The following is a 16,080-nucleotide window of genomic DNA, read 5'->3' on the forward strand; positions in this document are numbered from 1 at the left end:
GTAAAAACTGGGGGATAGCATTGATGCTGCACAAAACTCAGCATGGCGTTGATAGCACCACAGCGACTCTGAGACCTGTGCATTGACATACTATACTTATTGTGCTCATTATAGTCATAGAAAAAGTGCAACGGGCACAAGAAGAGTGAAGATGAAGACAAAGTTGTTGGGTGAGGCCGTGGTTTGCAATTTAAACAGTTTATGCAACCCTGAGCTACAAGGAGGCTAGCAGCTGGTGGCACTTGATACGGACGGCCGCCGTCCGGAGACATTTACACATCCACAAATCAGAGCCGCTGCTGGCTGGCAACAAGGCTGCCACCACCTTGTAGCCACCCGATTTAGTAGTGGCATCATCCCAGCCTGACTGACTGTTGCCTGAAGGCTGCTGTCTACATTCATGACCACGCCAAAGATTTTTTTTAAATCTGGTAGTGGCATGAAATCTAGAAGATTCGGTTAATGCCTCCCCATCGCAGGGTGGCAGTTGTATTTGTGACTATAGCTTAAGACAGATTTTATATATTTTATGTATAAATGACATACAACAGTAAACCAAAATAGAATATTTAACACTTGCACGGCGATGCGGGGTGTGATGAAAAAAATATATCTTTTTAACAATGAAAATTGGCTGTTAACTGGAAAATAGAAGATATTTGATCCTTGGATTTAAGAAAAAAATCTACTAATTGTTCTGTTGCAATGGTAAAAAAAGAAAATGTTACCATCTTATTTTGAAATTGTATGGGGGAAAGGCAGAGAAGGAAACCGATGATTTGTTTGATAAAAAGGAAAATAAAGCATAACTTTAGAATCTTTGATGATGTAATTTTAAATTTTCCAGTTGAATATGTCACCATAAACATCAATGTTTTTACTGAAGGTTTTGCTTTCAATCATCAGGGAAATGCAATATTTAATAGATTCACTTAGTCAAATCCTTGAAAAAAATATTTGTTAATTTATGTTATGATGACAAAAATAAATAAAATTTTCAGGTTTTCGTCCTATCATCCAACTTCTGCTGCTCATCCGTGACCGGGTCGCGGGGGCAGCAGTCTAAGCAAAGACGCCCAAATTTCCCTCTCCACCTGCCACTTCCTCCAGCTCCCCCCTTCCTCCAGCTCGCATTCCCAGACCAGGCCAGACGTAGTATCTCCAACGTGTCCTGGGTCTTCCCCGGGTCCTCCACCCGGTGGGACATGCCTGGAACACCTCTCCAGGGAGGCGTCCAGGAGGCATCCGGACTGGATGCCCGAACAACCTCAACTGGCTTCTCTCGATGTGGAGGAGAAGGAGTTCTACTCCGAGCTCTCCGCTGGTGACCAAACTTCTCACCCAATCTCTCAGGTTTTATATTTTGTAAACAAAGAATAAAAACGCAATTCTTTAGTATTAATGAAAAGTTTTGCCTTTATAATTGCTGGGTCCCACGAAGGTTTCAATTGTCTTCGATTTGTAACAGTTTTGTTTAAAAAATAAAGGCGTTGCTTTCTAATTAAATGAAGGACACACCATGCTTCATCTTATAGTCTTCATAACTACACAACATTTAAAGGGCTGAATGGTGGAATAAAACATGTTATTATCTTTCCACTCCACAATTTCCCTGTTCACGTAATTTCAGCAGCAAATTGGGCACTTCAACCTTACATGCTTAAGAGCTGAGGGACTGAACACAAAGTAAGTGCTGCGTTGAAACAGAGCTGGTTTCATGGAGAAATGAGAATGGAGTAGAAAGACACAGTCACTAGGTTCACCACTGGAATGTGTAGTTTTTTTTTTAAGGAAAAGATAGTCATTGTTGCTTTTCCTGTCCTCCCATCAGAATTTTAGTCTTCATTAATTCCATTATTGAGTTAATATTTAAAGGACTCTTTAATCTTGATCAAAGTTTCTATTTATGAAAAGGATGGGAAGTGGGTGGACTATCGGAACGCACAGCTTTTTATTTAATCTCATTAAAGAAAGAAAAGAAACCTGAATAAACAACACATCAACAAACCTTCAGAAGGTTTGAAATGAAATGAAAATGACTCCAGATGTCACCAGTTATGGAAATAAGCATTTTTCTGGAGCACAGAGCCGGAGGAGAGGATGAGAAAGCACATGATCTGAAAAATAAATTAATAAATAAACTAAGGAAATTAGCATTTTTCTCAAACTGTTAAATATTATGCAGACAAGAATATAAAAAAGTGGGACAGAAACACAGACAGGAGCATTGCTATTTAAAGATTTGGGTCTAATTAGGGAAAAGGAAACCAAAACAATATCCAAATTTGAATCGTCTGGTTTTGTCTCAAGGAAGATCTAGTTGTGCTTTACCTCCTTCTGTCTGAATAGCAGGATAAGCTCTAGCAAAATCTCATTTCTGGCTTTAATCTCAACAAATTATAAATCCTGTATTTTTTAGTAGCAGTCATAATACCTAATGATTTGATGAGTCTTCACAGAATGGAAAACTATGACGCAGATTGAGTATAATGAATTATTTTGGGCTCTATTTGTGATTGCCAAGGACATAAGACATAGATCAGAAATATTGCACTGCATTAGCGGAAACATTTTGTACTACACACTGCACTTCCCCATTCATCATCATCTTTTCAAATATGAGACATTCTTCTCTCCAGAGATTTATCGCTCCTTTCTTAGATGATTCATGTGATATCTGCTGCAGATGATATTCAATGTGATTCAGAGAAAATGCATTTTTGGGTGAAACTCTTTGATTTTATACGGTGTAATTTAGTTAGAGGCATTTCTTAACATCTGTTTGAGGCACATATTTCTTTGCAAATGACAAAAAAATATTACAAGAAACGTGGTACTGCCACGGTGATGCTTTTTTGTCAAGATTAGGAAGCTAATAAAAATATACTTTTTTTAATTCTTGTGTCATAAAACCACTTTTAAATGTGGATTCTTTTTGTTTTTGTCCTCATAACAACATTGGTGTCTAACAGCATTTTTAAGATCATAACTTTGTAGAATAACTTTATGACTGACAAGACTTTGTTTTCTCACTGAATCTAAGAGGTTTTCGGATTTATACTTTTTTGTTTAAACGTATTGGGCTTTCTTCCATACTACGGCCGAAAAATGGACAAATCTGTGCTGGCATGCAGGTGGTCCGCACAAAATATCAAGATTTTAGACAACCTGATGAACCTGTAAAAAATATACTTTACATGTTTTTCTACGGGTATGATGTGGGCCATAGGACGTCTCAAACACATAAACAACACATAAGTGTGGTTAAGTAAGGGAGACGCAGGGATGTCTTACAGATTCTATTTAAAAGGAAAGGTGTGTGCTCCTTGCATACCCATTGTGCAGCCCTTGTGCGCAACACGGCTGTCAGAAACAAGAAAGTTAGAGAATCAGAGCGTAGTTTGTCTGGACATCCTACCATCACCCATTGACTGTATATGAGAACTGGACTGAGTGACCCCCCACCCCGCGTTTCAAATATGAAGCATCCGCCAGCTAAGAGACGCCAAAATTCCATAAATTTCTATTGATGAATAAATAGCTATTACTTAGCTATTATTTTTTGCCAGAATACCCATTCTTTGCTCTGATACCTTTTCTTAACATGTTCTCTTCATTTTTTTCTCATGATTTTTTTCTCTATTGTAAGTTATTAAAGTTGCAAACTGACCAATCATGTACCTCAATAAAAGCACGAGGAGCCAGGTGACCCCCTCCTCGAACATTTGAAACGTCTGATTGACAGATTATCCCGAGCTCGCTTTTCAGTGGAAGGGTTTTGGACTTCCCACAAATTCACTCCAACTTGTAGAAAATAGTTGGCATAGAAACGTTTATTCAGACTGACTCAGACCAATCACTGCTTACTCACCTCGTCTGGCTCCAAATGGCAGCGTCCGTACTGTGTAAGAAAACATTTTAATTGACCCCCTTTCTTTGAAGCCGGAAGTAAGCCCTTTTCCATGGGTGACGTCACACTCACTCATCCCAGTTCTCAATGCGGGCACCTTAAACAACACTTCTTTGGCACCTGTGCATGCAGCATTTGTGCGCGGTCAGTTAGGAGCCATGTATGCACACTTCACTGATGACTGCAGTGCTGCATAAAGAATGACGTACAACATTATGAAGTGCATGTAATTTACATTATCCTTACAAATACTTCACGATACACTTACCAAACGCACGACAATCATACTTTCAATTTTCATGACGTCCCTTAACCCTTGTGCTATCCTAGGCACTTTAGCATTGGGAGTTGGGTCATCTAGACCTACTAGACAGTACTCTGAACCTTTTTTCTTCAATCATTTGTGATCTTCACTGGTTTCCATGGATTACATGAAATCTTTCCACCTTTATCCACCTTTGTCATGGTAGGGAGAACACGTCAATGTAAAGGTGGGGTCATCTAAGATAGCACAAGGGTTAAGGTGGCCGCATGATACACAAAGGATTGTTGCACCCGTATGGGGTCAACCCATCGTAGAGGCGCTAGTGACTGAGGCTTTAATGTACAAAGGAAAAGCTTTTGAAGCGTGAATGAATGAAGGCATTAGCAAAGTAGCATAGTTTTAGTCATGAAATATCATGGTTTACAGTGCATTTTGGTTTAAAGTTTACATTTCTATACAGTGCAAATTGTGTGTGTAGACCAGGTCTTAAGATGTCAATCGAGAAATTCTGTGTTGGAAGTATTTTTGTAAAAATAAATGTATGTTTTTGTGTTTTTCCAACTTTTTGTTATCTACTTTTAGCAATTTGTTGACAGATTTTTTCACATTAATTTGAGTCCAGATTAAAAAATGTCCCTTTTAGGTAATTTGTTTAAGTTCTGTTACCATTTATTTCGAACCTTCATCATATCTCTGAGCACTGGGATGTTGAGGAAGCCAGTCATGCCAAAAAAAAAAAAAAAAAAAAAAAAACGAGTTTGACTTCGTTTTTAGCCAAAAAACTGCAAGGTTAAAAAAAAAGTTTCATTTTTCAATCATCTTACTTAGATGGAGGAAGACACTACACTTTTGGAATGCAGTATTTTTTTGTTTCTCCGATATGCAGTTACAAGAACTTGTAAGCGACTCATTGCCTCTTGAAAGATGTTGCATATCTTTCACAAATCTGTGGTGCAGAGCGCAGTTTTAGATGCAGCCATCTGGTGGAGCAGCAGTATCAGAGCCAAAAGATTCAAGCTGAACAAGACGATCAAGATTTGGAAAACAGAAGAATGTTGCATTCGATTTTTAGAATAATAGAGAATATTGCATACAATTCATACAGATGAAACAACAGCATTATTTGTTATTAGTAGATTCACTGCTCACTGGCCATCTCAGAAGATAATTCATACCTGCTGCAATTGCAATCGATTATGACTCTTTAGTAGCCGTTTAACATTTATCGACTGACAAAGACTTCTACAACAGTTATGATTCCCTCCAAGGGCTAGATGAAAAAATTAAAAACTTCAGATTTTTATGAGATACAAGAGCCAGAAATGGCAAAGTTACAGATGATCAAGACAGAGAACTGGTTGTTTTTGCCTTAGCCTTAGTCACATGCACCTGCACGACGGGTATGGGTGATGCAGGTTTCTGGGTTGTCCGGGCGAGTAGAGGGTGGTAGACAGGTGCGGCCACATCTTAAAGGGACCCCGTAGGATGCCCACATTTTCTACACCCTGATTCATTTTTCTCATTTGTAACAACCAGGCTGCAAGCACGGAGGATGCAATGAACGCGCAAGGAGCGTCCACTTATCACTTGAAAAGCACAAACGGGCCCTTGCGTAGAGCATAGGTTTTAGGGGGGGTTGAAAAATGAATTAAGTGTTTCCTGAAACATATAATCCACAGTATGCTCCTTAAAAAAAAATGAACATTTTCACTCTCGGTGCTCACTAAGTGGTCTACGATCTCACCATTTCATGCATCCTTGTTTGCCCCTTTTTCACCCACAGACAGCCCGTATCCACCCGTAAAGGCAGTGGTGACTGAGGTATTGCTTGCTTAAAAGATGTAAAATATCTCCATTCTGGTTTACTTTACCAAAGACCTTAACTTGCACTAAAACTGAAGAAAACTGAGATAGTGAGCATCAGTAAACCTGTTCACTGAGAGTTTGTGGAATCTGTTTTTATTTATGTACTGCACTAACTTGTTCATGCTGCAACCAATTGTTTCAACAAAGCAGGTACAAAGCATTTAGTGAAAAGATTCTTTCATTGTATAGATTGCAAAACCATGTTATGAAGTGGTTTGTATTCTTTTTCCTCAAATGATATTCATAGAAAACCTTTCATGTCACTTTTTGCCTGGGAATAGATGGAAGTGCTGCTCCCCAAGCTATGATTATTTGCAAGAGGGAATAGTCACTGCTTGAGGCAAAATAGCTCAGGGATTCTGTCACCTGGGGGAATCCTTGGGTGACAGGGTTTTTTTTGTGAACAGGCACATTGGTCGCAAGTGTCAGCTGTGTTTGCGTTTTTATTTTTGTTCTGCTTTGTTTTTTCCAAATGGTGCATTGGATGGCTTGTAAAAAAAAAGAATAATAAGACCAGAAGGCTTTGATTTATAAAAGGCAAAAAAATGTTAACGGAACTTCGGAAAAGCATTTCTCAAAACCACTTCAAGCAGAAAACAGGAATAGGGTTACTTGAGATTAGATAAATTAAGTTACCTACCAATTGTTACCTGCTACAGTAGAAGACAGGTAGGTAGAATCATGCTGTCACCGAGCTGCTGAAGCAAAGAGCATCGTCACCTCCTAATGGCTATGCAATGCCTGTTTTTCCTTATGTGCTCCTTGATGAACTAGTAATATATCTGTGATGTACTTTGCCTTTACCTTTGAAAGCTGCTGTTGGCTTCATCGGGGTCTCTAAAAATTGAATTAAAAGGAGGTGGACATGGAAAATGAATGGATGGATTTGTATTGGCCATTTCATATTCACAATTTGTACTGCTGATTAACTGTTTTATGCCATTCTCAGGTCTTTTGATGGAATGTTTGACTTCAGGCAGCTCAAAAAATAGAATACATCTGAAGGTTGTTCAGGGAATTGGAATTTATTTTGCACATCTACATTTTATTTTATCTTGACATGGAAGCAAATTATTTGCAAGACGAAGGAGAGTGCTATTTTAAAGTCTCCTCCGGGTTTGCACACAGAGGTGAGTTCAAAAATAGAATTCTTATATTTAACTCTTTAACTCTAAAAAATGGGCTGTCATACAAACTACATATAAATCTATAATTATCCTGGTAAAGCTGATTTAACTTGTTTATTTTGAGTTGTCAAAAGAAAAAAAAAGAGAGGACTGGTCTCACATAGAGACTTAGGGATGAAATCATAGACTTGTACACACTGGATCAATAATCTCTGACATCACTCATGGGGTTTTAAACAAGGACTATGACGCCTGAAGTGATGCAGCCACTTTTAGTTGGAGTGTTCTTCACCCAATTATCCATCCATCCATTTTCTTAACCTGCTATATCCCTTTCAGGGTAACAAGGTTGCCGGAGCCTGTCCTGTTAAGCAAAGGCGGAGTACACCTGGACTTTAGAGCAGATGTGTCAGTCTCCAGGCCTCGAAGGCCAGCCTACTGCTGGTTTAGAGAGCCTGCCTTATCTGCAGCTGATTACAGGGATCAGGTGTGTTCAGCCAATAAGCAGCTTCAATGGCAGGTTGGTTGGAAAACTTGTTTGACACCGGCCCTCAAGGCCTGAATTCTGACACCCCTGTTTTAGAGTAACCAACTAACCTATAAAGCATGTTTTTGGACTATGGGAAGCCGGATTGCCTGGAGAAAATTCACACATGCATGAGGAGAACGTGTTAACTCAGAAAAGAAAGGCCCCAGCTGGGATTTGAATCAGGACCTTTGCGCTGTGAAGTGAGAGCGCAAACCACTGCGCCGCCATGCAGCCCCCCACACAATTGACATTTCAGAAATGAGCGAATTGTAGACATCTAAAGGGTTATATTTGGTTCATTCAAATGCCAATCACAAAAACTGATCTCAAATTTCAGTTCTAATTAAGCCAAAATAGCAGAGATAACCCCCCTAATTGCCATGCGTATAAAACAAAGCAATAAAAAATGAAACGAAACGTTGAAACCATACAATACATTCATTTGTTTTGGTGTACGTTTTAGTTTTTACATAGTAATTAGTGGGAAATTGCTCCCTTCTAATGCCAGCTTTCAGTGCACTTTTAAATAAACTGCAACATTTGGTTCTTCCAAGTTGGCTCCATAATCAAAAACAGATTGTTGAAGCTTAAGTTTAATAAAATCTGGTTACTGTATGAATTGCTTATGACAAACTGTTAACTGAGATGTTTTGCAATTGAGGAAAACTGAAAACTGAAAATAATCAAGAAGAGGAGTCTTAACTCTAGGGATGGGTATCGTTAAGGTTTTAACGATACTACTACTCTTATCGATACTGCTTATCGATCCGGTACTCTTATCGGTACTCTTATCGGTACTTTTTGAGGACGAAAAATAATAAATAAATAACAAATTAAGAACATAAAGTGTTTTATTTCCTCACAATGCAACAACATTGTTTTTTTTAACAAAACATTTTACTTTATACATGAGAATGTTCCAGACAGGATATTCATTTAATTATTTAATCTAATTATTTTTATTCTTTATGAGTGTGATGTTTCATTTGATCTTTTGTCCATTTTCCACAACCTTGAATAGACTTTTCTGTCTGTCAAACACCCAGAGTTAAGTTAAGTTAAGTTAAATGATGGAAACAAATTCACTTTGATGCAGACTCATTTCTATTTTGCCAACTCCATTTATTTTTCTTTAAATCCAGTAAACCCAATAAATGATATTAATTTTACGGATGACAACTATCATTAGTTATTAATTATTTTTAAGTATTAGGAAGCAGCTGATAGTTTGTCGCGGGTCTGGAATCATAAGCGGTGAGTCTAAGCCCCGCCTCTCTACCTGTTTGTTGTATGCTCCGCGTGCAACGCCCCCCCCACACCACCACCCCTCCCGCTGCCCCAGCCTGTTCTGCACAAACAGCGCAACATACGGTCATCGTAGTAGCAAGGTGACAGCATGGTAGGCAAACTTAATTTTTACGCAGAAACGTTAGTTCCTAGTCTAGGGTGCTCACGTGTCCCCTACAACTGACTGTGTGTGCGCTGCCTTGTCTTGTGTGTGCGCGCGCGGCGCGTGCTGTCTGAACAACAGCCCCGCCCCCCGTGCACACAAATAGACAGACAGAGCTCTCCGCTTCAACGAGAATACCGAAATTAATATCATCATTAATTAACGGAAAATTGACTGACTTGGTGAGTTAAATATGGCGGATAACGCTTATATTTTGTAGGACACACACACACAAAAAAAAAATAAAAAGTAACTTCTCCAGTACCGATAGCAGAACCGTTCAGGTCAGATCTTAACGATACTGCGGTCTTGAAAAATGCGGCCCCGGGGCTGTTTCAATACCGGGGCACGGTACCCATCCCTACTTAACTCTTTTAGAATATTGTTGTTTTACCAAAATGGCAACAGTATTTCTTTTTTTTTTTAAATAAACATTCTAGCAATGAAAAGATTCATAATAACTGCACCGAACCAGCCACACAGGACATTTTATTTTAAAATGGGACCTTTTTTACACTGAACTTTTTTTTTTCCACTAAACTTAACCCAACCTGTTCATGTTTTCTTTTCTTTTTGACTTTTGACTTTTTGACAGCTTATTGCAGTTTGATACAAATAAATAAAAAGGAATAAAATGTGCCACACAATCTTTTTGAAGTGATTCGGCCGCTAAAGCTGCAGTACCAATTCTGCCTCTATTATCTGCCTTCATTGCCACTCCAGTCTGTATATCCTTCATTGTATTAACATATGACCTCCTCCCAGTTCCACTGAAGCCGAGACGTATAAATGGGGCAAAATCATTTGATTCTGCTTTCATAGAGTTTTACAGTCAACTCTGCTTTCAGCTATGATGAAGGTGTTTGCTGGTGAATAGGAGCTGAGAGGCAGACTCTTGCTATGATGTCTGTTTAAAAGGCTTTTAAAAGCTGTGTTCGTTCAGTACTCAATCATCCCAGATAATCTAATGAAACACGACTTTCCTTCTTATCTGTCAATGGAGGCTTCCTTCAGCAGTCTGGTTTAATGAGGAAAAATCGGAATCCTTTATTACTTTTTCCCCATGCCAAATAAAAATATCTCTTTAAAAGCAGGATTTAAATCAGAAAGATTGACAAAAACAATGATCAGCCTATCTACTTCAAAGCCAAATCTATTTGCCAAATTCTAGGATTGTTAATATTTGGTGGGATCTGCCTGGTATTTATAAGCATTCCTCTGTGGACAGCTAGCACCTTTTCTAATTGTAAAAATGTAAACTGCAAATGTCTGTGCAGTACCAAAACGAAACAGAAGATGGAACAAATTATTCTGCAAAACAAAAATCCTTAAAGGGCAGCAGAAGTGGCAAAAAAGCTGAGTCCCACAGAGCTTGAATGTCAGGCTGTTGTAGGAATCCAGGAAAACACTCACTTAACAGTTGTTTGCTTGTTCAGAGACAAAAGCAGAGTCTGATGGTCATGTTTCTACCCCTCTGTGTCCACCTTTAAAGTGAAAGGTGACCAGAAAATGGTTTTGCCTGCTGTTAAAAATGCATCATCTGCCTCCTTATGGATTGCACGCAAATGCTCGATCAATCTGGAACATTTTAAACAATATTTGAAGTGTACGATAATTGAGCTAAATAATAAGGTGGACCAACTAAAGAAAAGACAACGTTTTTTAGTTGTTGCATCTCACCAAGATACATTGGTTTCTTCTGTTTAGCTGCACACAAAGCATGTTCAGAAAAGAGCTGACACGCAAAACTTTTTTGTCACACCACACCTTTGACCTGCCTAACACCTCGCTGAGAATAACAGACGTTTTTTTTGTCCTGTGCACATTAAAGATGACCTTTCATTCCTTACATCTTCCCATCTCTGCCTCCCCGTCTTCAAACGTAGCCTTCAAGGCGCCGAGCTTCAGAGAAGCGTCCTTACCTTGTTCTGAAGTTAGCTGGATGTGGATGCCCGTCATACAAAGATAAAAAGTCATATTCCTCCTCCACAGCAAAAGATTGAAAAACTATATGAATCCTATTCCCTTCCTCTGCAACAATCACCCAGGTACAGTTCGCTCCATTTGGATATCCATATGGAAACCCGGGGCTTTCTATCGTCCCATTCCTTCCTTTCAATGTGCCTCCACAGGTATGGATGAAACCTGAAGGTAGAAAGAGAAGGAGCATTAAGGCATTATTGTCAGAATGAACTTTAGTAGATCGCACCACAAGGAATTGCTGAGTTACCATGGCTCAAAAAAACAACAGATCACACTAAAAACAACAGATACTCTTATAATAAGAAAGTAAAATTATCTGCAACACATCTTTAAAAAAAATTGTCCATCATTAAACAAAATACAGAAAGCTTTAATCTTTATCCATAAAGACAGAAAATATTAGGCTTATGTTGTTCATTAAATGGTAAATGTGTATGCTTTTATAGCGCTTCACTACCATCCTAGAACGCCCAAAGTGCTTTACAGTCAGTCCCATTCACACATTCACAGTGCACACACACACATAAACGGCAGCTGTGCTGCCTAACACTGGTGCCAACCTATAACCACCAGGAGCAATGCAGGGTTCAGTGTCTTTCCTAAAGACACTTTGACACATGGGCAGGCAGGGCGGGAACTGAATCTGCCATCTTCCGATCAGAGGTCAACCGCTTTATCTCTGCGCCACGGTCACCCCTTGAAACAGAAAATATTCTTTAGCTGTTTTTTTTTATCCTGCGAAATCAATTATCAGTAAATTTGTATTTACAGGATAAAACAATTCTCTTTTTTAAACTATATCTTACATGTAGCTGTAAAAAGCTGAATGGAGAACCTGTTCACCAGCTCACATCCAGTCAAGTTTTATATTCTTGTTTCTGCTACACTTTTCTCTTCAATATAAAAAATATATGAAAGAAAATCTAAAGCTTTTATGATTAAGAAGAGAAAAAAACTTTTGATTATTTTTCATATTAAGACTGACACTCAGAAGACATTTGAAAAACAATTAACTATAAAAATTAATTTAGTGCAACAAAGTCTTAACAGCCTTTGCTGGAGATCATTTTTGGTTCTTTATATTTTAAACTGTCAGATAATCTCTTCTCTTTAAACAATCATCAATGTCAAATTTCAATAATATGTCAGTTGTGTTGATGTGAGTGTTTGTGTACAGATGCTCAGTAACCCTAAACCTTATAATTAAATAACCTGCCAAGTTTAGTTCTGTTTTCACAAAATCAGACTTGCCTCCACACTTCCACATCGTGTTTCCCGCCACACTCGCATAAACACCACAATGACATCCTGCCGCACACACTTTGTCATACTGCCAAAAAAAAAAATGGTGCCCTTTAATTTTTTTGAGGTTATCTTGCATGTTGTCTAATGAAATGCAAACTTAATTAAGATGCATGGTTGGCACCCCAAAACACACACACACACACAATTTACTCATAGTGTAATTAGTTTTTCACACTCAGTAGGCAGAGGATGCTTTGCATTGAATTGGCCAAACACACATTATAAAATGAAAACAAGAAAAAAGGAAACAAAATTGAGAAATTGGTTGGTTATGGAAATCAAATGACCTCTAAGTCATCCTAGAGTTGCAATTTTTCCTGATAATGTTTATTTCTTTCTTTGAAATTAATGTAAACAAAAAATAATTTGATGTTTTAAGGAAACTGATTGACATTTAATTTCCATCCTTACAAGCTGATTTGTTTATTATTTTATACAAATTTTGACAGAAGTTTAGCAGTTTTTTCAGACAGTCCTTCATAACTAGAACAATATCCAGGTAAATCCTGATTCTTACCAAATCACGTCTTCTTGTATCTCACCACAAAGTGGTTTGGACACACATTTGCAAAAATGTTTGCCATTGTTTTTTGTTCATGTTCTCACACAATCATTTCCGCTTCCACAGAGCAAATAACTGGGTAATAGTGGAAAATTTCTTCCACTGAGCTGCCGCCAACAGAGTTAATGTGATCCAACCTGTGACACATTGTTTGCATTCAATTGTGGCTTTTAAAGTTTGTAATGACTAGAGCAGGTCTTATCAATCGTGCATCAAAATCACAAATAAGGCAAAAAAATGTTTATTTTAACAGAAATTAGAAAATTTTATTTTATTTTTTATGTCTTTTATTAGAGTAAACCAAAATATATATACTTATATTTTACTTATAAATATATACTTATAAAAAATAAAATTGATAAAAAAGATTAGTCTATTGTAATTCTACCTCAAATTTATCCCCCAAAAAACGCAAAACTAACCCCAGCTTTTAATGTGCACTGTGTGTTTTGTCAAAATTGAGTTTTACATCCTGTTGCCTTAGAACAATGTTGACATGCCAAAAAAGAAGAATAATAAGACCATTTTATAACATTCTTCTCCAATTTTCCACAGCTGACGACCCGGTATTATTTAAAGAAAAAGCTTTCTGTGTTTGGTTGATTTTCAATGTATTTTAATTGCATAAAACTTTTTTTTTTTTATCTTCTTGGAAGGCCGTAAATGTGAAGTTTGTGAAAAGGTTGCTTCAGATGCAATCTTATTGTGGAAAAAGCTGTGAAAGCAAAAGAACACATTTCATTAAGCTGTGTGTTGATTTTCCGTTTTGCAGCATTTGTTGATGAAACAATATGTGAACTTTATGCATTGCAGTTTTATTTGAGCGCTTTCATCAAAAACGCACAGGCTAATTAATGTCAATCTTAAATTTGCCAAATTTAACATTAGAGCAGGATTTGCCACTAAAACCTAAACATTTTCTACTAAAACTATTAAAAACAACCAACTGAAAAATAAATGAAAGCAGAGGTATGCATTTTTAATTGCTGCCACATGACTGTCGATGCAAATCAAGGGAACCTGGAGTGACTTCCAACCACACAGATTTGTAACTGCAAGTGGGGTTTCCGTTCAAGCTTACACCAACCTGAAGTGCTCTTTTTCAAGAATCAGCTGACAAAAATCTATAAATCTTTACTTAGACTCAGAGGCACTTAGGCTCACAAAAGTCTTAAAAAAGTACCAGTAAGTGTTTGAGGTATTAAAGAGGCTGATCATTACAAGAAGTACATCAGTGCAGCTGCTGTTTGTTCAGAACCTGTAAATCAAACAATTGTTTCAGTAGTAGCACGTCTGTTTAGCATTGGAAGGGCAACTGTTTGTTTTAAAGTCCAATGGATGACAAAGCAGAGGTTTTCTGCAGAGAAAGAGCTTCCTCTCTTTAAAAAAAGGTGTTTTTTAAGTATGATTATGCTGTTTTAAGCCAAAATAATAAAAACCTGTGTTGTTTTCTAGGACATGGTTTCTGCAGAGCGCCAGTAGTTTATTAAAAATGTTCCTCTGAGTTTTGGGGGGACCATAGGTGTGGTGTGAGCATGTCCCACTTCCCGTCATCAAACTGTTACCGCTGTCTTGCAGCCTGTCAAAACCCCAATATTGGAGCTATGCAGCCATACAGTTTTGAGCTAAATACCAGCTCAGGCAAGGAAAATAAAGACATACACCGATCTGTTTGTCTACAAGTACATGCATCAGAATGGAGCGGAGCAGGAAGCTTGTGGCTTGCCATAGAAGCTTCTACATCACATCTATAAGCCTTTTTCAATGGAATTTTTTTAATTGGTTTCTGATTCACAACGATTTGAATAAAGAAATAATCAGAAATGCAATTTTAAACTTGATTTTATCTATATATAACTTTCATCATGAAAAAATGCCATAAGAACAGGTTAAAAACACAATTTACATTGGAGTGGGTCTGTAAAATATCTCCTCAACAGACTTCTATTTTATTTTTATCATTCATCATTCCGTTCTCAAAGCTGCAAAATGTCTTATGTCTGCTGCTCTGCTCTTTTCAACCTCTGTCTGCCTCATTCAACTTATTCTTACCGGCTGCCAAGTCAGCCAACTGCTTGCAGAATTCTTCTTTATCTCTCCTCACTCTTCCCTACAATGCCCTTTTCCTGTTCCGCAAAACCTGCACCTCTTTTCTTCTGAGCTAGGCTTTGCAAACTTGAAACCTTTATTTAATAGCTGCGATTCACATTGACTTGTGATATGTTAGGGACAGCCATCTCCATAGCAAATTTTATGTAGAACACTCTAGACCTGTGCTGTGTTACATATTTTGGAAAATTAGGAAACGTGCAATTCCTTTTCATAGGAGGTTATGCATGAACGCATTTTATCTGCGCGCCTCTTTGGATTCAGCTCCGACCCTGATCATCACTTCGGTTATGAAACACAATATTAGTCCCTCATTGCAACACTGTCCGTAAATCGCGACGAGAAACCCAATTAACAGCACGCTGTGGTTACACAGTAGGGAGAATGTGTCTCAGAAATATAAATCTGTCTCAAATCATGCAAGCTAGGCAGAGACAAAACGAGCTCAGCAGGCAGTCAGGTTGCTTGACAGGCATTTCGAGAGTGGTCCCAGCTGCTCGCAAATACTTACATTTACCCCTGACCTTTTAGTAGTACTAACAAATACTACCTTTTAGCACACTCTGTATGCTAATGAGAGATTGTTTTTACTTGCTGAGCAAAACAAAGACAAGAAAATGGCAGGCAGATCTCAGTGTGGTGAGCTTTCCGTGGGGGTTTGCTGATTTGAATTGTGTGAATGTTTTTGTTGGATTAGAGCTTTCTGTAGATGTTTTGAATTTACTTTGCCTCCTGGGTGTAACTGAACAACTGAATGTGATCCGTCTGCCAGAAGTGAACACAAAAGTTTGAGGAGAAATAAAACAGTTAATGAAGCAGAGGGGTGTGCAAAAAAATGAATTAATAAAAAAAATGCTTCTTGCATAATTGAGGGTATGATTTTAATATTGAGGTTTTAACTGGATTACGAATTTTAGAAGGTTCCCTTTAAGCATGGCAAAAACAAAGCATTTTAAATTACCGCTGCATGCACT

At 37.9% G+C, this 16,080-nt stretch overlaps 1 protein-coding gene across 7 annotated transcripts in view; it reads right to left on the minus strand.

Moving 5' to 3' along the window:
* Window positions 1-16,080, minus strand: part of LOC101167820 (CUB and sushi domain-containing protein 3) — a 301,513-nt gene that overhangs the window by 265,828 nt on the left and 19,605 nt on the right. For all 7 annotated transcript variants that reach the window (XM_078933064.1, XM_078933067.1, XM_078933068.1 and 4 more), the window contains exon 2: window positions 11,070-11,292. In XM_078933064.1, coding sequence (XP_078789190.1) covers window positions 11,070-11,292 — 223 coding nt within the window. The remainder of the gene's footprint in view (window positions 1-11,069; window positions 11,293-16,080) is intronic.

This window comes from Oryzias latipes, chromosome 16 (assembly GCF_053564925.1).
Source record: "Oryzias latipes strain Hd-rR chromosome 16, Olatipes_Hd-rR_3.1".
NCBI classification, from domain to species: domain Eukaryota; kingdom Metazoa; phylum Chordata; class Actinopteri; order Beloniformes; family Adrianichthyidae; genus Oryzias; species Oryzias latipes.